This window comes from Tachysurus fulvidraco, chromosome 3 (genome assembly GCF_022655615.1).
Source record: "Tachysurus fulvidraco isolate hzauxx_2018 chromosome 3, HZAU_PFXX_2.0, whole genome shotgun sequence".
Classification (NCBI taxonomy): Eukaryota; Metazoa; Chordata; class Actinopteri; order Siluriformes; family Bagridae; genus Tachysurus; species Tachysurus fulvidraco.
This window is the reverse complement of record NC_062520.1, coordinates 9,513,711-9,541,616: the sequence shown is the minus strand read 5'-3', so window position 1 is coordinate 9,541,616 and position 27,906 is coordinate 9,513,711. Positions and strand designations below refer to the sequence as shown.

Sequence of the window (27,906 nt, the reverse complement as noted above, 5' to 3'; positions counted from 1 at the left end):
TTTGAAACCTTTGCTAGGTTCAAGCCTATCGGTTAGCAGTCTGATGAGCAGTCAGTAGCTTGGCGCCGTTGGCGGGAGCCGCGCGCGCTGACGTTTCAGCAACAGCAGCGGTTACGCGCGCCGACAGGGAACGGCATCGCGCCTCTTCTCACATCCATCTGAGCGGCTCGCGCACACAGAGCACCAGCATCACCAGCGCACAACTTCACCGGGAGTCGCATCTGAGCCTGAAGTTAGAGCCATGCAACACAATCGCCATTTAAACTCCAACCATTTCTCATCGACTTCTTTTTAACAACCAGAAAACGACATTTTCTGTTCCTTCTTTTTTCTTTCCTTCTTTTTTTTTTCTTTCTTCTTCATCGGAACATATTGTTTTTTCCCGGTTGATGCGAGACCTTCTCCGTCATATGGAAACGATGTGGAGCTTACACGACTCTGTTGGATTGGTTTTCTTTTCCTGTTTGTCGATCCAGATCGGATTTTCTCTTCAAGGTGAGCATAAAAAATAAAAGAATTAGATCATATTTCTGATCCCAGTTCAATCAAACTGATGTTTTCTTTGATCATTTGGGATGAAGGTCTTTAATATCCATCACAGAATTCATAAGGATTGATGTGATTCTCAGGTTAAATGGCAGAATGATGATTTTTTTAGGACATGTTTCCTATTATTAGTAACAACTGTTGCTTTTGGTAACTGAATAACGTGCCTTTTGTCCCCGGTAGAGACTGTGCATGGTTCTCGCTCTGCCAGAGCTCGTGATGCTTTTTTCTTCCCGTTAAGCGCGAGGGAATAAACTTTGAAGGGGCGTCACGCGCGAGCTGCATCTCAAGTTGTCGGATGTGCAGAAGCTAGGCTTGATTATGGGCTTCGGGGTCTCACATGCAGCCAAAAAAATCTTGAATGCAAAAGTCAGTGTCGACCATGTAAAAGCCTATGAATGTGTTTAGACCTCAAAGTATTTTTTATTTGGTGTAAAAAGAATCATATGAAAAAAAATCCACTGAAAATATTTGCCTTTACTCGTGCGCAAACAGAACCGCTATTGATCTTGAACCGTTATTGAGCAGTTTTTATTGTCTGATGGATGATATAGTTAAGTAATCAATAAAGAGTATCAGCGCAACAGCCTGCGCTTTTCTACTGCGCATTTGTGATAGCTTATGTATGGCCGCATTTGCTTCGCAGGCAGATTCACCGATTTGCCGTCAAACATCACTGCCAGGGAGGGACAGAACATTGAGATGGCGTGCGCTTTCCAGAGCGGCACCTCCTCCGTTTACTTGGAGATCCAGTGGTGGTTCATCCGCGCTCCTGAGGAGCCGAGAACGAGCGAGGAGGAGGAGGGGGAGGAGGAGTCGGAGGAGGAGGAGACCGAGGTAATCACGCGCGTTATGGCGATACAAGATGGTGAAAATCTGTGATTTGTGGGGAAAAAGTATTTAAAAAAAACAAAAAACAATGATATATAGTTTTTATTGTGTGTGTATAGTGTGCTAAGGTGGGTGTGTATATTTACACTGAACAGACTTTTAACAGAAAAAAATAATGAACGGTGTATTCTCACTGGACCAAATAATAAGGTTGGGTAGACATAGATATCATATTTGTAACAGACAGAGAAGACAAGACAGACAGACAGACAGACAGACAGACAGATAGATAGACAGACAGACATAGATAGATAGATAGATAGATAGATAGATAGATAGATAGATAGATAGATAGATAGATAGATAGATAGATAGATAGATAGAATTTATCATTCAGCTACTATTCTGTAAAAAGCACTATGAACACTATATAATTAATTAATTATCTCTCCTTTTTTTTGTCTAAAAGTTTAACACAAATAATGTAAAAGGTATGTCAACACCATTGGCTTTAGTGAGTATTCATTTACATCGACTAGCCAAACTGATCATGAAACTACTTTCTCCTCTAAATAATTTCACTTTGTAAAGCGGATTTGGATTTGTTCTTGATATTAAAATGATGAAAAATGAATAAATATGTATAAATTGATCAATCTTCATATACAGATATAAATAACATTCATATACTGACTTGCTTGACTTGAGCTGGAAAAGCCATGCTTTGCAAAGTTTCCATATCTATCGTGTAGAACTGCTCTGAAATGCAAAACCATCCATTGTCTCTCTACTGCAGAAACAGTTCTTATGTCTTTATTCTCCTTCGCTTGACAGAGCTCTGAAACCTGCAGCGTTCTATAATCTTTATCTATGTATGTATGTTTTGTTCAATTGCTAACTTATAATTTTAAATTTATATATATATATATCCTTTATATAATTGGCTGTTATACTGTCAGATTTCATGTCAGTCAGATTCCACCAGCATGGTTCCTACCAAATTTACCTCACCTTTCTTGAGATCCCCATAGATTTGTGTGACACACTCGCCGTGAGGCAACTGGACTCATTTTGAAGGACAGGATGTAGGACTGGGGCATATCTGGAGATGGCATCTTAGGCTTCCAACCGGCTTATTAGTAATGGCATTGCCTGAATGACAAGAAGTCTGTGTGTGACAGTGTGTGTCTGTGATGTTTCTAAAAAGAGCTGATTCTGAAACATTTGTGACAGCATTACAAAAGCTCTGTGACACTCATTTGTAGTGTGTGACATGTTCTGTGTTTATTTATAAAGCAAATTGTAATCTGTGTTATACCTTATCATGTCTAAGATTGCCTTGTGGCTTACATTTTAGAGAGGCACAGATATACCTAACCTTGTCACAATGCTTCATAATCACTTTGAGCAAATGCCATGGCTTGTTGTGACATTCCATTAAGTCATCAGAGCTGTTTTTTATTACAGTGGAATTGCAGTCAATGGCACTGCAGTAATACCACTGCTTGCTCATATTAAGCCTTCACTCAGTCACCGTGTATTTGGGGCCATTTTACAGTTTGTCATCACTGACACCAAGCACAGGATTGCTTCCTTTCACAAGTGCCTTTTCCTTCACCTGGGCTACACAATGAGGTGAAGGTGCCTCCTTTTTTCTCTTCCCAGAAAAATCTGCTTGGGTTTAATACCACTATTACAACACTATTGTTGTTACTCATCATGCGCATATTGCTGAGGCTTTGATCCACAATTTCTATCAATTTCAGATCGGGTATGACAGTAGCTGCTGTGCTGTATGTGGTGTTGTTCATAGAAACTCATTCTTTTCAGACCAGCATGCTTCACATGACATGCAGCTGGGTCGCTGGTGAGCTGAGGCTTTGACAAAAACAAGGATTGAAGAGGTATTCTATAAAAAGCTGTTATTGACAAGTCAGAGTAATAAGATGAGTGACTACTGCAAATGGGTTCCGAGATGTTACACTAAAAGCGCTCACCTATGAAGGGTATCCATTAAGAACATGAATATGAATTTGTGTTGAGCATACTGGTGGTGTGGACTGCAGCAGTGATTTTCTTGTGGAAGCATAATATAAAGCATGTCAGAGCCCTTTGAGATCTCACACTCTTAATGATGAATGAAGAAATATTTATTCAGAGATTTGTAATTGTGTATTTATGAATGCTTGTGTTGGGATTTTGTCTGGTCTGATACGTGCTATCGTAATCCTAATGGGTGAAACTGATTTGTCTCAAAAAGGTTCAGTGACAGCTGGTGATGATATTGAATGCCATATAGCATGGGGTGTCATCGTAGGCACTTTTGTGCATACCCATAAGAACCCGATATTAATTGCTTTCTTTTTATAGTTCAAGGGTTCCAGGCTTGTAATCATGCCAAAACACTTTTAAACAGTTCTTTCGTTCACAACGTTGAACACCAAACATACTTTATGTTTCTGTGAATTGTGCTTTTGCATTATTTGCACTCTGACTGCACAAAGTACCTCTGCATCTGTATTTTGTGTGCTCATTCTCAGTTACTGCTGATGATATGTTTTCGATGTTTGACTTTTAAGTGAAAAAGGCTTAAATAAATCTCAGCGGACACCAAATCAAAGGAATGAATTATCTCGATACTCTGCATGAATCTATAGTCAAGGTTATATAGAAATCAGCTCACTCTCACTCCTCTTCCTTATATCATTCTGTATATATCTTACTTAGCATCATTAACATATTGCTTAGCATAATTATTGTATTTGTTCCAATAAAAAAAGATAGATAGATAGATAGATAGATAGATAGATAGATAGATAGATAGATAGATAGATAGATAGATAGATAGATAGATAGATAAATAAATAAATAAAATAAGTAAACAATAATCCACTTCTGTAAAACCAACATTCAATAAGATGATCTGTATGTCAAAAATTAATTATTATTTAATTATTAAATATAAACAATAAGGCCCTCCTAGACCATTTGTACAACCCATCCATTACATTCTATATTATACAGCTTCTCCTTTATTGTTCATCGAATTCAAGCCTCTTTGTACTAAGTAGCAGTAACTATCTAGCCTGAGAGATATATCAGATAATAATATTATCAGATTGAAATAACTGGTTGAAAGGAACATTCGTACATAAATAAGTAATAATACTATTTGAAATCATGTTTACTATACCTAAAAATATCGTTGTATCTGAATTCTGGGAGCTGATTAAAGCTTGTCCTACCATGGCAGAGACACATCAACAGTTCGTCTATGCATACACAAAATGATTGCTCAATGTCAAAGGCAAATTCATCCCCCAAGGCTGAGATTTGGGCTGAGATTCTCAGAAGCATATCCATGTTAAGATTATTTTAAGTGCTACATGTGTATGTTTAAAAGAATCCTTTTTCTCCCATCTCCTTGTGATCTTTTCCAACTATGCTTTTGGGAAACCATATTCACAAGAAGCTGAATTGAGGAATTACCTTTCTAGATCAAGAGATTGTCATACATAATACACTGCATATTAATTTTAAAACCAGATAAAGTATGCTATCTTTTTTATATTCCACTCTTTATCAAGTCCCCCAAATTACTTGCATTAAAATGTCCATTAGTGTATTCATGCCTTTTATTAATATACAGTAAAACCAAGTGAGCTCAATGAACCAGTGTCATCGGCAGATTACCGAAACAACCTGCTCGTCTGTAACATTGGTATGTTTAGATCTTGACAGCAGACACATTTGATTACCCTGACCCTAACCAATTTTATGTCAATGGTGTAATTTGCTATTACAGTGCTTCTGACTTGTAGAGTAAACAAGTGCCTAGTGGTCAAGGCCATGAGCCTGACAGCTGGGGTTTAGATGGCATATGTGATATCAGATCACCAAAAACACATCTGGAATTTCTGAAAAGCATTGGCATGGGTCAAGTGGCACGCTTGAATCTCCAAAATGTGGCTGTGTACTGGTTATGCAGGCTTGCCTACCTAGCATGTTCAAACACTTGACAAATACATCTGGGTAAGCATTTAATATTATGTACTGGCAGGATTCATAAACATCAATGTCAATATTCTACAGTGAGAAAAGAGAGAAACCTGCATCACTGGGAATTGTTTATGACTCATGAATTAAATATTATGCCTTGTTTATTACATTTTAGCTGATGATGATTTTTCATACAAACATTTGTGATTATTATGTCAATTATATGAATTTTTGTTGGAAAAATATAGCTATAATAGTAATAGTAAAAACCTGGTCTAAGGAAGATATATTTAGCAATGCCTAAAATGTATGTAAGGTTGATTTCTGTCTAACATTTTGACCGTAAAAAATTGCAGCTAGAATCGGGAAGAAAATAATAAACTAAAGGAATAATTTAAACCCCGCGGCTACTAAATATACGGTTACATAAACAATGTACCGTAGGAAGAAAAAAAAGCGGTAAATAAATTAATTATTAGGGCAAAACAAGCCATTTACTTTTAGTAAAACTTACAAATCCAATAAATATTACTTTTAGGTAACAGAAAACACTTACAAATAGTGCACAGGTCAAATCATTTAAGAAAAATAGAGGTTAAACTATTATTCTTCAGTGATTTGATACAACTGATAAAGTTAAGTAAAAATCATGTATTTGCAGAGACATTCTGCTTAACAGACTATGTATTGTTCTGTGGAAACGTGATTTAGAAAGCAGACCCTTCACAAGCACAAGTAAATACAAAATCTATCTTTCAGGCTTTCTCTTGGTTGATGACAATAAGGATGGCAGCTCAATGAAAACGCTTGGCTCTGATAACTGCTCCTATCGACCAGCTCCTCATTAAGACGACACATTGACAATCAGTGTTGTCGCTGTTCTGATCATTCTGTTACCTGCAGATGGGTTTTGGGTCTCAAAAAATGACTTATCTTATGTTTATCTATCACCAGCTATTTCATTTAAAGCAGCATATTAGAAACCACAAAACCAATCTGGCTTTGTGATTAATGCATGCTACTGTTTTACTTCTGCAAGAAACAGATCTGTACAAATAGTGCACAATTACAGTGAAACTGACAATCAAAGTAATGACAATGTTAACCTGTGATAATGGTTTTTCAACATGGAGTATGTTGTCTTTCTGAAAGAACATCGTCTATTAACAACAACACAATCAAGTGTAACTGCTTTACGAATTTAAATGGATCATTAATACACTTAAATATATCAAACATATTAAATACATCATTATTGGGCCATTATGGTTCGTTAGCTGTACTAAGGGAAGGGGGCATCCCCTAAACAATTTGTCAAGAAAACTTTTAAAAATCTATCCTTAAATCTACTGATTTAAGAATTATTTATTATTTCATGTTATTCTTTAAACCAGCAGTTTTCATACATATTGAAGTCAAGGACTCCAGTATCTACAAAATAAATTTCACTAACTCCCTAAAAACAGATTTCATTCATGAACATGATCAAACCTTCCAATATGAGCTTCATTATTTAAACGCAAGCAAAAATATTCCGCTGGCTATTTTTCACGGACACAAGGTGCTCCCCAGGGCTCACTATGAGTGGCACTGCTTTAATGTATACATAATATACAGTATATTGCAGAAACACATCACTTGCACTGATATTCATACATCTAATGACTGACTGGAGACTACATGCCTGGAAAATGGGAACTGTAAAATTGGGTTTATTTCTGTTCCTATTACTTATAAACACTTCCCAATGGACATGTGCAATGGAATGGATCTCACGGTCTTTGCAAATGCCACTTAATAGAATTTGAACTAAGAACTGATCCAAGAGGGAGCTGTATTTGCACACGTAGACATAGTTTACAATACTGCTGTGTACTACAAAAGAAAGTGTCGGAACAGCAAAAAAAGAGAACAACAAGTCATTGATCAGGGCATTTTTGTTTGTTTTCTTTGTTAGTGTACATAATTTCATTAGAACTTCTTTGAAAAGTTTAGTGGAGCATGTCAATATGATATATAGCTGGCCTAATTTAGGAACACACAGTACATTTGACCTTTAAGACCCGGGCTGGAAAATATTGTAAAGTTTTAATGATGATTTAATTGAAATAAAACTATACATCCTGTATTTCCTATTTTGTACTGCTTACAGTATGTGTAACAATTAGAAGATAATTGGAAGATGTGATTGGGAACATTAGTATAGTACCATTTCTTCATTTAGATGACAGGGATGGATAAACATATTGGATAAAATATAAATATTTTTCCTTAAATCTTGTTAAGTGTTGGTACAATATTTGGCATGGCTGATTAGCTTTGATTGCTTCTAAATGTCATGGCATTTGACCTTAATAATCTGAGAGTGTGCCAGCATGGCAGGATAAATGTTTGTCCTCCATGTAGAATGCATGCATGCTGGTACAGGTTGAACTTGATTGGCAAAGAAATGATTGGCTTTAAAAGCATAATGTAATGTAAATAAATAAATAAATAAATAAATAAATATTTTTTAAGGAAAAAATAATGACACCGAGAATAAACTCTTATATTTAGAGTTAAGTGCATTTAACAGAGATTGAATATTAAAATTTGTTATTCTGACTTCAGACATAAGTACAACCTTTCAGACGTTTTGGTATATTTATAATAATGTCAGACTAAAATTGTCACACTGGGCTGTAAATATACCCAAAGAAGGGAGTTTTAATTACATAATCTCTTATGCCACTTTAAAGTCTCAAGTATTTTTTTTCTTAGGTGAAGCTCGGGTTTTTCAAGAGCATGTTGATAATAATAATAATAATAATAATAATAATAATAATAATAATAATAATAATAATAATAATAATCTCTGGAAATTTGTCCGTAGTGTGTGATTGTGTGAGTGAATGAGAGTGTGTGTGTGCCCTGCAATGGGTTGGCACTCCGTCCAGGGTGTATCCTGCCTTGATGCCCGATGACGCATGAGGCTCCCCGTGACCCGAGGATAGTTCGGATAAGCGGTAGAAAATGAATAAATGAATGAATGAATGAATGAATGAATGAATGAATGAATAAATAAATAAGCACAATGAAAAACCTCAGCATTAATATATAGAGTTAACTATTAAATTTATTAATGCATGATAAATTAGCTTATATCCCATGCACCCTTTACAATTTCATGACCTTTCTAAAATAAAATGCACAATAATTGGATGTACAGCCAGATTCAGGATGCCACACTGTTGTTATTAACTGTTACAATGCTTGCCATTTTGTCATCCATATATCACTGTATTATAATTTTTAAACAGTCTTATGATTTTTTTGGTTTTTAATTTGTCCATATCTCAATGTCCGTGATGTATTTTATTACATTTAACATCAAAGAGGAAAGAAAAAACATTTTCGATTTTCTTTGCCTGTCTACATTTTCATACAGATGTCATACATCTGTGATTTCTGGGCGGCTTAAAAGCAAGAGTGTGTTTTTGAAGGCACTGCTCCAAATGTTACTGAAAAACACAATCTTATACACCTCCTGTATAGGAAGACCAAAAAAATTAACATAACTATGAAATCTATCAATGAATATACATAACCTTACCAGCATACATACTGACTTTATGTCGGTCATTCATTTCTAAATATTGCACGGATAATACAAAAGTTTACTTTTTACTTTTTATACTCCAAAAGGATCAGATTGAGAAAACCTTCAATGAGCAGTTGGAGAAAGACTTAAATGTTAAAACCATCTTCAGATATAACTTTTGTGATTTGATGAAAGTCTAAGATTTGTTTTAGTAGCTACTTCAGTGAAGCTGCCCATACAGTATATCATTGGTGAAAAGTGAGTGTAGTGTTAAACCTGGTCATCTGCAGCGTGTGTGTGTGTGTGTGTGTGTGTGTGTGTGTGTGTGTGTGTGTGTGTGTGTGTGTGTGTGTGTGTGTGTGTGTGTGTGTGTGTGTGTGTGTGTGTGTGTGTGTGTGTGTGGTGTGTGCTTTCTTAAATTATAATGATGCCACAAAAGTGATTTTCTCACCATACCCATGGTGCCAAGGATACTGCAACAATCTAAAGAGAGAAAGTGTGTGTGTGTGCGTGTGTGTGTGTGTGTGTGTGTGTGTGTGTGTGTGTGTGTGTGAGTGAGAGAGAGAGAGAGAGAGAGAGAGAGAGAGAGAGAGAGAGAGAGAGAGAGAGAGAGAGAGAGAGAGAGAGAGACTTGGAGGAAGGGGTGGGAGAGAGAGTAAGAAAAGGAGTGGACAGAAGTATGGAAAGGGAGGAGGATGGGGATTCAGTGAACATACACTATGCAGTGAAGATGCCAGCAGCGTGGTCCAATTCAATTTACTAGATCAAAACAAACGTTGCTCTCTTTGAAGACACTGGGCACAAGGGCATCCAATTAGTGAATGACTTGCATTTGATCTGGCTCAGCCCCTTACAACAACATGGCTAGAGCTGTTCTTGCCACGTGTGCAAATGTGCATGTCTGCATTATGCTTCATAAAACTGCTTGCCATAACAACCTATTGTATTAGCAATGGGTTATAATGATTTATTTTTTTAATTTTAAAAAGCAAAAGAAATATGACAGAAATGTTCATATGCTGCCATAAACCCTGTTGTGTTGATTGCATTGTGCCAGAAAAATCTGTATTCAGTCATCCTGCTCTGCCTCCCACTGTTCATGTGTCACTCGTAGAGAGGAAGCGGAAGATACTGCTGTTTTGTTCAATTGGTAAATTAGCACCAGACTAGAATCCAAAGATTAGCTGAAAATCACTCATGGACTTATATCGATCACAATATCAAGATAATCAGTGTTCGATTGCACAAGATCAGAGGATGTCTGTGTGGTAGGCGTGTAAATGTCATGAGCAGGAAAAAAAAGTGAGCTTGGATTTCTTTGTCATGTGTAAAGTGATGACCTCTCATTCATGTTTATATTAATGTCTCTCAGTGAAGGTGTCGGACTGAACGCAGAAAAAACGTTGAAAGTTTCTTTGAAATTTATTTTCAATTTATGCATAAATGAGATAAAAGTATGAACGACAGAAAACACAAGAGTGAGCCGTGCTCTCTGTATTTAATTTACACCTGCAACAACACAGAAGAAATCTCATAATACATACAGTAGCAGTGTGTCGATGCACAAACACCGAACACCCACAAACTCCTGTTTAATGAGTGAAATAAACTAAACAATTGGTGTTAATGCATCATATTGAAAAAAAAAAATGTAAAACAGCTTGATAGTTCTCTATGTAGTATTATTTTATTTTTCAGCAGTACCAAAGTTAAACAAGTCCAGTTAAGCTTAGCTTGTTTAATTTTTGATAAATATTTAGATAAATATACAGGCACAAAGATAAATATATTTGCAGAATGATCTTTTTAAATACACAAATTTCATGTTTCATGATTTTATTGTTTGATTTTGTTTTCTCTTTGTAATTTAAATTTCTTATTGTAACAGGGGCATATTAGAATTGCCCTAGTGGAGAAAATCAGTAAAGTAAAAAGATGTTAGATGTTAAATGTTAAATTGTGCCTCACAATAATTTTACAAGGGGGGCACGGTGGCTTAGTGGTTTGCACGTTTGCCTCACACCTCCAGGGTTGGGGGTTCGATTCCCGCCTCCACCTTGTGTGTGTGGAGTTTGCATGTTCTCCCCGTGCCTCGGGGGTTTCCTCCGGGTACTCCGGTTTCCTCCCCTGGTCCAAAGACATGCATGGTAGGTTGATTGGCATCTCTGGAAAATTGTCTGTAGTGAGTGAATGAGAGTGTGTGTGTGCCCTGCAATGGGTTGGCACTCCGTCCAGGGTGTATCCTGCCTTGATGCCCGATGACGCCTGAGATAGGCACAGGCTCCCTGTGACCCAAGAAGTTCCGATAATCGGTAGAAAATAAATGAATGAATGAATAATTTTACATTTAAATTATATTAAGAAAACAATATTTGTTATAGTTGTTCGCACGTTCCTATAGTCCTACGAACTATACTGTTTAGGTATTTTGTCAATAAATAAATAAATAAATAAATAAATAAATAAAAAACTCAAACTATTATAGAATTCAGACAATAAGCTCATTTGCTCCATATTCTGAGCAAATACTATAGCGTGTATGTGTCTTCTTGGCCTTCTATGTTAAGCTATAACACTGTCCCTATCTAAATACCCCTCAGCCCTTTGCTATAATGGGATGAATTAAGAGCCAATTGTGACTCTTTGGAAGAGAAGCCTGTGGACGTCTGCCTGCAGCCGTAAAGGAGATGAGTGCCCACACATAAAAGTGGCAGATTAGATTAAAAACAGACGGCTCAGTTTGATGTGTGGGATGACTTTGACCCCCTTCTGGGTTTAACCTGTTGCCCTCTGCTCTGCCAATGGGCCTCTTGTCTCTCATTCCTGCCACCAAATAAAATGCATTCACTCAGGAGGGCTTCGGTTCATGTAGCCTGCTCAAATGGAACTGCCACACTGTTTTGATTAAGGATGTCGATTTGAAGCTGTAATTGCCACTGTGCCTCATTGTGTGAAAGTCGTTTGCAGAGGGTAGGAAAAGCATATTGTATTGTGTGGCAACCGATGAGCACTGATTAAATGGTATTGTGTGTATTTGTGGGTTTTTCACAGCTGTGCTTTATAAGTACCATGTAAATAATAGTCTTAAAAAGCTACAAAAAACATCAGTGAATGGTTTTTACCGTGTGGAGAAAAACCTGTTGTATTTTGCAGCTATGCAATCATGCAATCAGAATATTTAGTATTAAAGAATGGCATTAATATTCACTTTAATGTGGAGAACATAGATCAATCATGAATCATGGATTTCAGATATAAACAGGGAATTTGGTGATTTAGGAAAGATTATTATTATTTAAAAAAAAAAAAAAGAAATATCTTGAAAACACCTAGATATATAGTATAATAACATTAAGTTTATTTTTTTATGCCAATAGAGTATACCAATTTAGTATTTTTGCTGGAAAATATCAAATATAATATTCACATAGAAAGTTTATACTGTTACATTTCATTTACAGCATTTAGCAGACACACTTATCCAGAGCGACTTACATTTTTATACAACTGAGCAAATTGAGGGTTAAGGGCCTTGCTCAGGGGCCCAGCAGTGGGAACCTGGTGGACATAGGAATCAAACTTACACTTTCCGAGTGGTAGCCCAACACCTTAACCACTAGGCTACCACATCCCTATATACTGTATATAATGACTTTACCAAGAGCTGCAACATGGGACTCATGGCTTGGTATATTAATATAAATTCTCAGCCATATAATTCCAAGGTCTCAAATTGTTGTTCTTCTAATAAGGAATAAAACACAATGACAATGGCTGCTATTTTAAAAGTAATCAATGCCAGGTTTATCTTAACCAGTCCGCCGTGACGCATGTCTTAAGCTGTTTCATTACTTTTATACCACAAGAAAAATGCCAACAATATATTTTTTATTAAATGTTGAATGGTACATTGCATCCATTACATTGTACATTACATTCTTTTAGATGATCATGTAGTAGAAGAAGCACATTAATATAAACATGTTGTTTATATTAATTACAGCTATCTCTCCTGTCATAGCTGCGATTTTATAGAAAGTAAATCAACACCTTCTTTCCAATCAAATATTCAGCAGCGATGGAGCTCAAGCAAACATTTGTCTGGATTCATTCTGTCAAGCTTTTGTGTCTTTGTCTGTTTGAACAGTGGATTAGCTAGTTACATATGAAGAAGAATAAAAATAATTAGCAGCAAAGTACCCTAAAATAGGATTTCTTTGTTTGTCTAGTAGGGTTTTTTACTGCATCTCACTTAGTTTGTATTAGTTGTTTTTAGCTCACCTTGTTTGGTTAGTATCATGGCCACAAACGTGTAGAAAATGTGTTGCTTCCGTACAGTACAGCTATAACCGAATCACTTTATATTCACAAATACTCAAGAGACATAATGGTTGTCTCAATGTACAGTAAGGTCAGCTTCACCTGCATCTTTTTATTGACAGTTTTATTTTACACGCATTATATAGAGAATGAAATGTTTGAGCAAGGATTACATGTATGCAAGCAAGTCTTCAAACGAGGTTAAAAGATTGCATATTTGAATCTCTACACAAAATACATTTGATCAAGTGGCAGATTTCTTCAGCTTACAGAATATATATAAAAATAGGGTACTTTACTATGAATAAGCTCTGATGAAATCAACCGTCTGAAAATATTCAACATGAAAATACTGTCCTTTCACCGTCTAGTGCCACAACACTTCACGGATGACCTGCTTTAACACACCTATATCACCTAATTATCAGCACCTTCAACAGTTCAAGCATAGAACATCATAGTACAAAGTTTCTATAGTTTGTATATTTTTTATTTACTCATTGAATGCAATTTATGAGAAAATTAGCATAAACTGTGCATAAAACTATGCCCTGCTATGGGTTGGCAATCCGTCCAGGGTGTATCCTGCCTTGATTTGATGCCCGATGACGCCTGAGATAGGCACAGGCTCCCCGTGACCCAAGAAGTTCGGATAAGCGGAAAAAAAAGAATGAATGAAATGATATTGTTTGTTTGTTTGTTTAGTTAGTTAGTTAGTTAGTTAGCTAGTTAGTTAGTTAGTTAGTTAGTTAGTTAGTTAGTTAGTTAGTTAGTTAGTTAGTTAGTTAGTTAGTTAGTTAGTTAGTTAGTTATTAAATAATACATACATTTTATGTGAATTCTGTGAATTATGGTCTGTCTTATGCACACAAATTCAATGCCAGTAATCATATTAGTGTCTAAGACACAAGCATTAGTGAACCTGTTTGCAGGCATCTTATATTATAAAAAAAAAAATACTTAGATTTGGAATTGGAATTCAAATGATGTATTGGACAGACAATAAGCAGGTCAGCAGAGAGCAAAGCCATAAGACACATATAGAACGCAGACAAAAAAAATTGTGCTTCAGGGAAGGATGTGAAGCGAAACCACTCCAAATCCAAGTGAAATAATTCATTCCAGGCTGTCAGTCATGAGCAGATAGAATGTCTAGTTCAAGGCTAAAGCCATCAATCATATCTGGGGTGTTTCTCTCGTCATAGTAAGTCACATCTGCAGATCCTAAATGCCCTCATACGGAGCGGTGTTAATTGCACATGCTGAGGCATCTGCTGAGTAGCCAGCATAAAGTGTGTTAGTAAGGAGTTGGGACACGATGAGCTGCCACAGCAGCTTTGATGTTCCTTGTCATAGACTCTACAAGTCCCTGAAAGTGTATTGGTGAGCTGAAACTATTCTTCCAAAAGATATTGCCTTCATTTTCATTCTGGGTCTTGATGCCCATTCCAACATTGTTTGACACAGATCGTGTATATTTGTCCTACCTCTTTGCATATACCTCATTATCCATATCCAATTTCCATTTAATGACCATCACACTCATATGTGGTTCTTCCCCATCTATTTCCACAAAGTTTAAAGCAAAGAATGTCTTTGTATGCTGGAGTGTTACAATTTCTTTTCACTGGAACTCAGAGGCTGAAACCTGTACCAGCAGGCCAATGCCCCTGTACTGTACACTACAAGCAAGATCCTTGGAGTAGAACTCGAATGGCCTGCACAGAGTCCCGACCTCAACCCCACTCAACATCTTTGGACTACACGCCAGGCCTCCTGACACAACATGAGTATATGACCTCACTAATGCTCTCATAGCTGAATGGGCAAATTCCCCTATACATGATCCAAAACCTAATGGCTATTGTAAAGCCTTTGCAGAAGAGTGGATTTACTGTATCTTTGTTTTTCCATGGCATGAGGAATGTCCTGGTAGACAGAATAGTTTCGCTGTATTTTTTTTGTCCACCATAAAATATTGATAACGGTTTATTTCGTTTGGACTCTACTGAGTAACCCATTTATCTTTTAAGCATCAAATGATTATATAGTCTTGCCTATGTGAGTATTCCAATGACAATAAATGTTTGGAAATACCATTAAATGTAAGCATTTAGATGAGTTGAATAACCAGATAACAGATATTTTTTCAGATTTAACACTTTACTTAAATGCAGCCATTATCAGATTGAAATACAGTGAAAAAATTGGAATTTGGCTGCAAGTATTAATGCAGACATTTCCTTCGTTGAGATTTTGATGAGGGAGGGGGTGGAGGTGGTCTAACTATGTGTATCAATAGTCATAGCTTTTTATACATGGTATATCATTTTTAATCAATAAACCATGAAGTTAGCCCTGGTGCCCTGTGAATGTAGGATGGTTGAATAAGTTTGCAGTAATTCACAAAACATAGCGAATATAGTTTTTTCATATATATTTTCTGTATAAAAAATTACACTAACATTGTATTCCTTTTAAGAATTATTTATTTTAATTATTTATCATTGATTTTATTTTGCATGTATATACTCTGAGCCAATCTCCAGCCCACACTTTTTGCAACCTCTGATATGAATAACATAACAGAATATATTCTTCATTTTAATAGATAATGGATATTAGTTTAATAAATGCTTGATTTAATGAGAAATGTATATTGCATTTGGGGGATGCTTTGAGCATTGCATTGCAGCAGTGTTTCCTAAACATGCACTTAATTAAAATTGTGCAATTAGTATGTAATTTGTAATGTAATGTTTAATTAGATGTGTATTGAAACATATTTTTGCCGTAGCTCTTAACACATAATGAGAATGAGTGAGCGAGCAAAACACTCAATTAATAATCCACTTAAAAAAAAACCTTCCTTACGTATCATACTCTTCTTAAAATTCTAAGAAAAGGCATTCATATCTTTCATTCTTGGCTATGAACTTTTTATAACCTATGAAAAAAAAAATATATGATTATATTTAGACTTAACCCATAAGCCCAGCTTTTAAATAATGCAAGACATGCACTTTCTTAGAATATCAAGTGAAAAGAAAAAAGAGCAAAACGAAACAAAATACACTCGATTTATTTGATTCAGTACAATGCTGGCAGACAGTGAAAAGGAAGTGCTCCAGTGTGGTATTTGATATTTGTACAATCATAAATCCTATGCGCTTATATGAGCTTAGTTTAAGCTTCCTGCAAACTTCTAATATAAAACATTATGTTAAATATAAGTACTAATTTTATTATGACCAAATTTTTTGCATCGGGGTTATTAAAGTATTCTGATTCTGATGATTTTGATGACATGGCCATCATGTTTCATTTTGGACCTTCATTGAGATGAGGTCAAACCTGTGAGGATCATGAGGCATCTAAAAATGTATCATCTCCGGTTGGATTCCGCTTCATGAAGTATTCAAACGTTATATGAGTAAATGCCAACTTAATCTGTTCTTTGAGGACAACAACCTCCTTAAAAAATACACAATTGTCAGACTGTATATTTATAATCACACCCTCCAGTGTCACCCAAATGAGAATGAGGTTCGCTTTTGAGTCTGGTTCTTCTCAAGGTTTCTTCCTCTTCCATCTAAGGAAGAGTTTTTCACCTCAGGCTTGCTCATTTGGGATAAGTACAAACACAGGCCATATGCCTGGTGATAGTAGAACCAGTTACAGTCTGCTTTTGCATTTTCTCTACCTAAAAAGAGTGATGCAGCAGAGCTTTGGTCCTGTTTCAACTCATCATATGTGCACGACAATTCAGTTTCCAAAGGTTCAGCTTTAATTCTAATACCATGTCAACACCATCATTTCTCCAGCTTTCATGCTAATACCAACGTCAACATTATCATTCTTTCCATCTTGTAGATCACTAACTAGTCAAGTGGGTCTCTGCTTTAACTCAGAACAGTAACTTTAACTCAGTGTTCCCTCTGCATTCATTTCTGGAACTTTAAGTACAACATTAGAACCAACATCTCCACTAATTTATACTTAGATTTTCTTATTAATATAAAAGGTTAGTTTAAGGAGCTTTTGCTTCTTCCGTGGTTTGCTTTTAGGTGCTAACAATGAACCCCCAACCTTAATACGTATGCGTGTTGTTTGTTTTCCGATTACACTGCATTGTGTCTTTTCTAGAAAAGTTTGCTAGTAATATCAGCATATCAGACAACAACTAACCTCTCCCAGGGATAAGAAAGTACAGGACTAACCCACAAATCATTAGACACTTCACAAGTTTTTCAATATAAGCATATTTACTGTGTGTCAGAGTGGATTTTTTTTTGGAGGTTAATGTTCCTCAAAGGCCTAGCTGTGGTTTTCCTACAGTTTTTCTTGCAACATTTTTTATCCGAAATTCTTAACTGCAGTTCCACTCCCCATTGAGTCTTTGTATCTAGACAATTTAATATGCAACTAAAACTATATTTAAGGCAAGGCATTCTACGTGTCATTTTATTAAAGCTATGATTTCTCCCTGTACTCTCAATGCAAGTTGCATTTTAGTGCTCAAAGCCTCAGCAAATTGAACCAAGCATGCGAGATTTGTATGCCATGTTACACCCTGAAGTCATGAACAAATGTGACAAGTATTCCCTTGTTCTATACCTGAGATAAAATCAATCACCAACATCTGTCTCTTCCTAGACTCACTGGAGTTAACAAGTCATTTCCTTCAAGATGTCTACATATGTATAACAATTCTCTGCAGCTTAGAGATTTATGGCTTGAATCAACAGAACATCAACACAACAAAGTGCAAAAGAAATATGTACACACACACACACACACACACACACACACACACACACACACACACACACACACACACACACACACACGCAAACAAACACACACATGTCTTCAAGCTAGCAAAATTCATTAAGTTCATAGTTGTCAGGAGCCGCCAAGGAGTAAGTTATATGTCTGAAATTTCTGTGGATGTGTTGCCAGTGTTATGAGGGACTGTCAGTAAAAAAAACATACATTTGATGGCTTGAAGACACACCGAACACTGGAAACAGGCAACTGAGGAGATTTCCAACAGTGAAAAGAGTCTGAAAATGTTGACAAGGGTAGAACAGTTCAGGGCTCTACCTGTTCACTGAGCAAAGCATCTGATTCATGGATCACTTGGGATGACTCTCAACATTTACCAGTGAACACTGAATGATCATGCAGTATCATCCAGTGAAAAAGAACGAAGGAATAACATGACTATTATAAAGCATACCATGGGCTGAAGTTTCTCAATGCAAAGAAAATAACGCACTTAGGATGTAATTACATAAACTGTTTGCATTGATATACTGTAGTGCATTAAGACAATCTACGCATTATAAATCTAGATGTGCTAACACGATTGACAAAATCGGTCTAACGGGCCACCCCTGATGAAACGAGATAATTATATCAGAATCAGCACAGATAAATGTTATTAAATGTACATCCTGATGTGTGATTATTAAGCAAACTGCTTAAGTGCATGCAAGAGCTTAATTAGCTCTTATCTCCATGCTTTTAAAACTGCAAGTCCAGAGCTTGTTCGCGTCGAATTAGACAAGGCCATGATGTGAAATTTGCAGATGCACACACATTTGTTTTATTCCACGGAGCCCTGAGGTCATTATGTGTGAACAAAAGTATGTTTAGCATATGTCTACTCAGCTGTGGTTCATCTGGTCCAGGGGTTGTTAAAGCCCTGGTGCTGCCATTATAATGTATCTTTGCTCCATTTTGCATACACAGGGCAAACCTCGGCAATAAAAGCTATGTAACGTTTATTTGGTCTTCATCTTTTCATCAATGCTGTTTAACAGTCTTTGAGCTTGCTTTATGTTCTTGCTAAAAGAGGGTCAAAGATTTAGAAATATAGCAGAAGAATAAGGGGACTGTAGGCGAAATTTCATTGTAATGAAGTACAAATGCTACACAACCACAGCCATTCATCAGCACTACGCCCCTTTTTTTTTTTTTCTCACCAGAATTGATGCCATTCACCTTTTCTGACATTAATTTAGCACTCAGACTTCAGAGCTTCATGCATTATGCAAAATGATCATGGGGCACATTTTAAAAGAAGCTAATCTCACTGAACACAAGGCAAGACAGGGTCTTCTGAATGAAGCAGCCTATTGTAAAGGGCCGACAATCAGAAGTGGTCCATCAAGAACATTCAGAGACTCGTGGCTCCATAGACGCTAACGAATTTACATTTGAATGGTAAAAATATTTTTGTTGTTCTGCATAGGGCTAGGAATAATAGGATTGGCTTGCAATTCCAAAAACAACTGTATTTGAGTGGTATATATGTACATATCTATATGAAATTTGCATTTGGTAGATTGGAGGTCATCAATTTCATTCCTGCGGGGACAGAAGTTAGTTATTCAACTTGCCGGTACATGTTAGAAACCAGGGTTGCAATTAGAAATTCATTGGATCATAATTAACTTGTATTTGTTGTACTTCTACAAATGTATAATTATTATAAATCCAATTTATGACACATACTAACTTTTTTTTTTATAATGAATACAATATTTAAAAGGAAGTGGTAGGGATCATGCTCTTCAATGTGGCTTTATAGGTTTTGCTCTAGAACTTTTATAGCCTTCAAAAATGCTAACACTGGCATCAGGCTTGATGCTCGCCATTTTACAAGAAGACTTTTTTCAGTGTTCATTCATTCGTTAACCTATGTAACCATTTTATTCTGGTCAGGGTCACAGGATCAGGAGAGACACTGGGTGAGGGGGTAAGGCAATTTGGGTGTCTTCTCAAAGCATTTTTCAACCAGGAAAGTGTTAGGGGATTTCCCCAACAGCCTGGTAGCAGTAGTCAAAGGAAGAGCACTTAAACCTAAAGCTCTCCAACACAAGCTCTGCATCCATAGTGCTCATGCAGGGATAAAACCAGGAACCCTTCAGATTCACTGTCCTTTGTACTCCTCCTTTGTGACAGGCTTTCTTTCCTGATGTTGTTTCCTCGTTGAAGTACTTTTTGAATATTTTAAACTTCCTAAATAGCAGAAAAAAAGGTTTTTGAGCTACCATCTGTCGCTGTGACTGTTCTAATGAACCAGCGTTCCCTACAGCTGTCAAAAAAGAAATGCCTTGTAGAAACTGCGTGATGTCTTTTCCTCTCCCTTGAACAGAAAACGCTGCAGAGTCTTTGAAACGGTTACAGTCTACGTTGGTACTATGACTTGGAAATAAGTATTTCAGACCATAGTTATTAAGATGAAGTAGTCCGAACTTGTGAAGGTGCAGGGTGTTGATGTAAGATTACATCATGTATTAAAATGACAACCTCAAGGCAGCCTTTCATGTTTTTGATGCTTCCATTAAATTTTAGATGGAGCTTATACCGGAGCCAGACCCAGATGATGAAGGAACTAAAATAAGTGTAAGTTGATGATTTTGATTAACATTTGATGATACGTGTCAATTGGAAAATGCAAATCAAATTGAAAATCAAAATGAATGATTGACAGATTGGATGCTATTTAAACCCCATTGCGTGTTATTCTTACAGACGGTCAAGGTCCAAGGCAATGACATTTCCCACAAGCTTCAAATTGCACGGGTGAGCAAGAGCGATGAGGGTCTGTATGAGTGCCGAGTCACAGACGCCAACTACGGAGAGCTAAAAGAGTACAAGGCCCAGGCCTACCTAAAGGTCAATGCAACAGTCCGTAGAGGACTTATCAAGAAGACTTCACCTCTGCACCTGACCAATAAGAAGCCTCGTAAGAGCAGCTCGGCTTTAGGCCAAGACAGCAACGGTATCAACTCAGACCAACACTCCCAGTCCTCCTCTACCTCTCAGGCATCACAGTCCAAAACAGTCAAACACAGTGCTGGATCAGGTAAGAGTAACTACCAGCAAGGCATCTGCATCCACAATATTCTTTGCATTGACAAGATTATTTAAGGTTTCTTTGGTTGTGTTTTTTTTTATTGTTTTTTTAGAAGGCTTCCAACACCCCAATAAATAATAATGATTAAAAAAAAAAATCTGAGAATACCAACAACCAACCAACAATTTATTCTCCACAGAGAACTTCTCACTAAAACCATACCAGACTTCTTACTTTAACCTTACTGCTACAGTAAATTAAGATGAAACAGCCATTGCACTACTGTCCAGCTCTAAATATTTAAGTATTAAAAGTGTGTTACATTTTATAACAGTAACATTTATAGCATTTGGCAGCCATCCTTATCCACACTTACAGAAGGGCTTTATTATCTCCATCAAAAAGAACATAATGCTAGTACAAATAGGTCAGATTTCTGACAGCTAAATAATGCTGACGAGTAAAACGGTGTTGGAGAGAAGTTAGTACAAGGAGTTCATCATTTGAATTTATTGCTTATTTAAGTGCTTACTGAAGAGGGATTCAGTCTTTGTTTGAAGAGAGGCAGTGACTCAGCTGTTCACACAGCAAGAGGATGTCCAGTCCACCTAAAGTCATAATGCATGTCTTCCATTTATCTTCAGCTATAATCAAGTAGACCCCAGACTTTAACTTGTGTGGTGATATACGGCTAATCTCATACAGAAACTGCTAATTTAGTTTGATACAGCACATTTTTCTGAATGTCTCAGGCGTGAAAGTTTTCATCTGGAGCTACTGGCAAAACATTAAATACGAGATTTATTCATAAATTCAAATTCTAAAAGTAACTTTTAAAACTTAATAGCTTTTGTAATTTGCTTCATACGAACTTCAGCAACTTATAATGGAATTTATTGGAGTTCCTGTAAAGAATTTTATAGGCCATTTCACCTGCCAGTAAAAGCCATACCTCTCCTCATCAATTTGATAAAGTAGATATTGCATAAGGGAATAGTGCTGATCCTAATAGAAAATTTATTTGAATCCTTTTGAAACGGTTGCTTCACACAAGACTGTAAAATTAAAAGTAGGTTGTTATAGGATGGTTTTATTAGACAACCTTTATCTTTTAATAAATATGAACCTGTAAGGTGCCTTTTATATCGATCCACAATTAGACTGACAATATTTCAGATTAAAACATTACAGCATGTGTTTCAGTGGTATGTTAGTAAGAGTCCTACAAGCTGACAAGGCAGGGTGAAAGGCTATTTGTGCATGTTGTCAGAGACAGCTGAAAGGTTGGAAGGGCATTTCAACATGGTGAGCAGCTTTGCTCTAACAGAATATCTGATATTCACCTCAATCTCACATGGGGATGGCAGACAAGCTTCACACGCTGTCTCTCATGCACACACATACACAGGCATACCCACACCCACACATACACACACACACAAAGCCTCATCTATAAAGAAGAAAATGGCTATACATATATATATATATATATATATATATATATATATATATATATATATAGATATATATATATATATATATATACACACACACATTTATACATACAAGAAAAAAAAAATCATCATAGTGAGAAAATACCTGGAATGTAATCAAATTTAGCTAGTATTTGTTTTTCTAAGCTGACAATATAATTTTACTAACTATAAATTTGCAAGGTTGGATGAACAGATCATTTTGCTCACAGAATCTAGAAAGAAAGAAGAAAACATAATAATATAGCAATATAATTAGAAAATGTAAAGCTTGAGATCATTAGAAATATTTAGAATTCGCCATAATAGTAATAAATATGTTTTTTAATGTAATCATTTTTTTTTAAAGCACTAGTTCATTTTTACTTCATAAAATGAAATAATGCAACATGTGAAATCCTTATAAACTGGCTTGGGAATATTAATCATAATGACAGTAACACATAAAAGTTTAGCTAACATTCATAATTACCGCTAACTTCGGTGCAGATCCAGAATGCCTCAGGCACATTTACCAAACTACACCTACACAGTAATCCATCTAAAAGATCAGCAAGCTTTAATTACAGGCCGTGATATTCTGACATGACTCTTGACTCTAGTTATAGCTAATTGGACAGAACTGGTTATAAAAGTGCAGATGCATTGAGTAATTGACAGACTCAGAGAGCAACAACAGCCCGCAGGAAAGATGTAACATCAGGTTACATTATTCTTGTCACAGAGTGTCCTATAGGTTGGAGAGTTTGAGACAAATGATTAATTATTCCCTATAAAGAGGAGGAGGAAACCATGGGATGCTTCAGCCAACTGTGATTGCTTCTCCGCAGCAAAGCTTCTGCTCAGTTGATCAACATGGTCTGAATGAAATCTGGCAGGGAGGAGCATGAGGTCGCATGCTTGTATCTCTCTGTTCTCTTCTTGCTTTTTCTCTGCTCCATCCTGATAGAGACTCCCTAGACACTCCTCCTCTCAAACAGTGCTTGGTTTAAAGGAAGAATCCCGTAAATGTCACAGTGATTTACTGAAAATTTCATTTTCCATTTCCTCAATGTTGCCTTTTTATTAGGGGTTTTATGGCCACATATACATCTCTCTCTCTCTCTCTCTCTCTCTCTCTCTCTCTCTCTCTCTCTCTCTCTCTCTCTCTCTCTCTCTCTCTCTCTCTCTCTCTCTCTCTCTCTCGCTTTCATTCTAACTTTTAACTTCTCCTTTGTATTTGGATGTAGTGCACCTTATCTAATATTTTTCCCATCATTTTGAGGAAGCAATACATTCATTTATCGATTTAATGAATAATCAAGAACTCCATGACAAGTTCCTTATTCCCAGTCAACAAGCATCTCTTTTAATATATGCACACATTTAAATTGCCTATACTTCATGTTGTGATTTTCCTGATGGAAATTCATGAATGGATGCTCCAGTTTATGAGTCCTATTACAATATCCATTAATTCACTCCCTCTTATGCTAAAATGATCATTCATAAATCATCTCTTTACACAATTTGTTAATAGAACCACAAACATATATTCAGGAAAGCAGATATGTATTTGATGAATCCATGAGATTTCCCCCAGCTTAGACATTAACAGAGATCTGGTATATAATAGAGGGGATTATATATGAATAAACAAATAAACAAGCAAACAGTGCATAGCTGAAAAAGTGTAATTCTTTGTCTTTGGCCTTACTGACATGTAAAATATTGGTACATTTCCTAACCTGCTGACACAATTTTCAATTCTCCGAGAGGGAAAAAAATACAGGTCTTCCGAATGACACGTGTTAGATTACACTGTTAGATAAAGCCTCTGCACTAGAGCACTACCAGAATTGCAGGATTGCTAGATGTTCAGATAGAGCAAAGTTTCCAACCCATAACAACATCTTCTTTTGTGTAACTAGAAGTGGAAATAGGTATCAAAATTCATGCCTTTCCAGGGTTTCACAACATGTTTATTTGAAGTAAATTGACCGGTTTCTAGCTATAACAAGATCTATAGCTTGATAAATGCATGTGCTTCATGATACGTTGTGAATGTTGACTTAGATGTAATTGATACCCATGACTCACTGTTTACTGTTTGCTCTGTCAGCTTTAGGATAACAAATCTGCCTGTAATTTCTTCTCCAGGTACCAGGATAGATACGAGCTATGGACTCACTCTCCTGCTTTTTGCTAGCATTTGTGTGACGGGAGCTTTGCTATAGTCTGGGACTCTTTTTCCCCCCTTCACTGTTCTTTTAAAGCCAAGAGAAATATCATCTGCTATTTCCATAGCACGGACGCCACCGTTGCCCCAGTTTTTGCACCCAGTGTTATAATTATCTATACCAGAATCACCTTTGGTCAAAAATATAAGCCCTAGAGCATAAGACTGTATTCTTGGACATGTATTTGATGATCCTGATATTAAAATTGGATGGACACGAACTAATTATGGACTTCATCCAGATATTATTAATAATTTGGTTGTATTTTCTTTCTGTTCATATCCAGCTGTGAATTTAATATAAGATGCTCTAAAGCCTGGAAAGAATTTATATTTGTGTATTATATAAATATAAATACAGATAGATATATAATGATATGATTTTGAACCTTCTTGGACTCTGTACAGCTTGCATCCATCCTGGAATATTATGTGTTCAAGGACACTGAATTAAATGTGAATATAACAGCACTGACATTTAAGTAAATATTGTGGCTGGATAGGAGTTCTGCTTAACTATGTGATGTTCTGCGCTGTTTAATCTGCTTTGAAGTTTCCTAATTTTTCCTGGTTTTTATGAAGATTGTTCGTGCTCAAATGCACATCCTGTTCCTTTGTTGTTGTAGGGTTTTTGTTTTGATATTTTCCTTTTCCTTTGTTTTATTTTGCATAATAAATGTGAGCTTATTTCTGTTATCAACCTGTTAGTCTGGGTTTGTCTTCAAGGACAACGGAACTCTTTTTTACACATCATGTGCATGTCTACAGAAATTAACGCCAGGACATGTACTAATTAGCTGATAATTATCTCAGAAAATACTGACCTCTTTCTATATTGCATGAAAGTTTCCTTTGTTTTTGGGAAGGAGAAAATATGTGACAGGAAATACTCAAGTCAACGTCTGTGGACCTATGAATATCTTATTGTCTTATTGACTAAAGATGCTTAAGTGCATGTGTGTTTTGGTATTTCATCCTATTTCCACCAACTGGAGTGTGATATGGTGATATTCCTTTTGATATTCTAAGCATACTCTCATTTCCACAAAGTCTTGACCATCTGCCTTTCTGCTTCAAACTCCATTACACTCGGTCATTGAATTTGCACCATGGCTAGCCAGATGATATTTGATTTTTCTCCCCTCTCCTAGTTGGATTTGACTTCATAACATTTATAATGGATCTATCATCTTAGCACAATATATCAGAAAAATATCTATGTCGTACTGCCCCAGTGAAAGCGAAAACACGAAAGCCATGGTGTATTTTAGATATTTAGCTAATGCAACACTCGTCCATTAACTCATGGAGATTTTCTCCCATTTATGTACCAAAATACATAGGTACTTTTTTCCAGAATGCTATTTCATGTGAAATGCTAATCATTAGTAAGACCATTAAACATCATATTTGTTTTACAATCAAGCACTAACTTAACCCAATACACCACCTACTAAGCTCCTGGCATATTAAAATCATGAGGAAGTTAGGATTTGTAAACAAATCATTATGACAAGATGGCACCTCTTCAAAACTTCATAAAGGCATCTGGACATGACCTTTCCAACCGTCATCATTATGCAGTGTACCCCCTGTGTACATTCTGCGCTCAGTTCATACAATAAAATGCCACGTCATTGTCTTTGGGAAGACTTGGGTTCAGTTTATGAAGCAAAGGCTCCAGTGTAGCTTAAGAAACAAGCCAATTCTTTTGTACATGCCTATGAGAAGGTATTTTGAATATGATTCAGACTTGTACAACTGGCATTTACGTCTGTTTAGTGTCTTTGTAACAGCCGCAGTAAATTACGTAAACAGCATGATTGTCTTCATTTATTTCAGTAACATTAAAGTGTGTTCACCACAATGCTGTCCATGATTTATCAAGATGGTTCCTGCAAAGGCTTGACATCTCCATATCCTCTGGGTTTTCAGATTTTGCCTACACATGTCTAATACATTTTTAACCCCCAGAACGAACAGTGCACAGGAAAGTTTGTGGGTTATATGGAATTATTTTTTCTTCTTTAAAAAAAAAAAAAAAAAAAAAAAAAAAAAAAAAAAGCTGAGATGTTTTTAGCCTTTTCATCCAATTTTTTTTATATTGATTTGGTTCTTTCTTGTGAATCATTATGGTCCATTTGCCAGCGCATAGAGATATTATGATTTTTTTTTTTATTGACACTCTGAAAGGCAATGTGGCAGTCTGTGCTGCAGTGTCAATAAAGCTGTAATATGTAATTAATCATAACTAGTTGACAGATTCATTTGACATTTATCAACATTTTAGAGCCCTTTTTTTATCTCTGGTACAAAATAAGAGTTGCATGATTTGCAGTTTTTATAAATATGGCCATGACAATTTGGGCAATGGGGATTCAGGCAACGGTGATTTCTGTACAAAGCCTCCAAAAGGTTTGTGTTCAGTGAATTTAGAACTATGTGTAATTAAATTCCTCAGTACATTTCACATGAAGGAAACACAATTAACTAAAAGATTGATGTTAAATCAGTGTTTCTCGCAGCTCCATGCTACAAGTGTGTCAGTGGTTTTGTTTCAAATCTCTGTTTGAACAGGCATTCACGTCAGAAACAGCTGATTAAATATCACTCTTATCTTGTCCATTAGGGCTTCACTTGACATTGAGGTCATATCAAATTACAGAATGCAATTATTCAGATGAGTGGATGAAGCACACGTTGCACATGCAGACACTAAAACAATAAAAAAGGAACAATTACCAGAACACTGCCAAAAGTATTAGTTATTAGTTGTTGCTTTTACAGCATTTGGCAGATGTTGTTGTTTTTAAAATGCCTTCTATATTCAGTTGAAATATTGATTACTTGGATAATAAAACCTGTCTCCAGACACCTTCTTATCACTTTAAGTGAAACTTGCTATGCATGTCTCTTGGTACAAGATTACCACATTAGCAATTTCACATCCAGTATTGCATACCGACCCGGACTATTAAACACTCATCCACTGACAAACACTAATACAACAAAGCATTACTAATGAATGTATACATGACCCTTGAGTCAA

At 36.2% G+C, this 27,906-nt stretch overlaps 1 protein-coding gene across 1 annotated transcript; it reads left to right on the top strand.

Annotated features, from left to right (window-relative positions):
* On the top strand, window positions 1–26,779 carry vstm2a (V-set and transmembrane domain containing 2A). Its single transcript, XM_027148974.2, has 5 exons — window positions 1–495; window positions 1,193–1,383; window positions 20,642–20,692; window positions 20,822–21,155; window positions 24,779–26,779. The coding sequence occupies exons 1-5, from the start codon at window positions 390–392 to the stop codon at window positions 24,853–24,855; spliced, it is 759 nt and encodes a 252-aa protein (XP_027004775.2). The 5' UTR covers window positions 1–389; the 3' UTR covers window positions 24,856–26,779.
* Window positions 26,780–27,906: the final 1,127 nt, after the last annotated feature.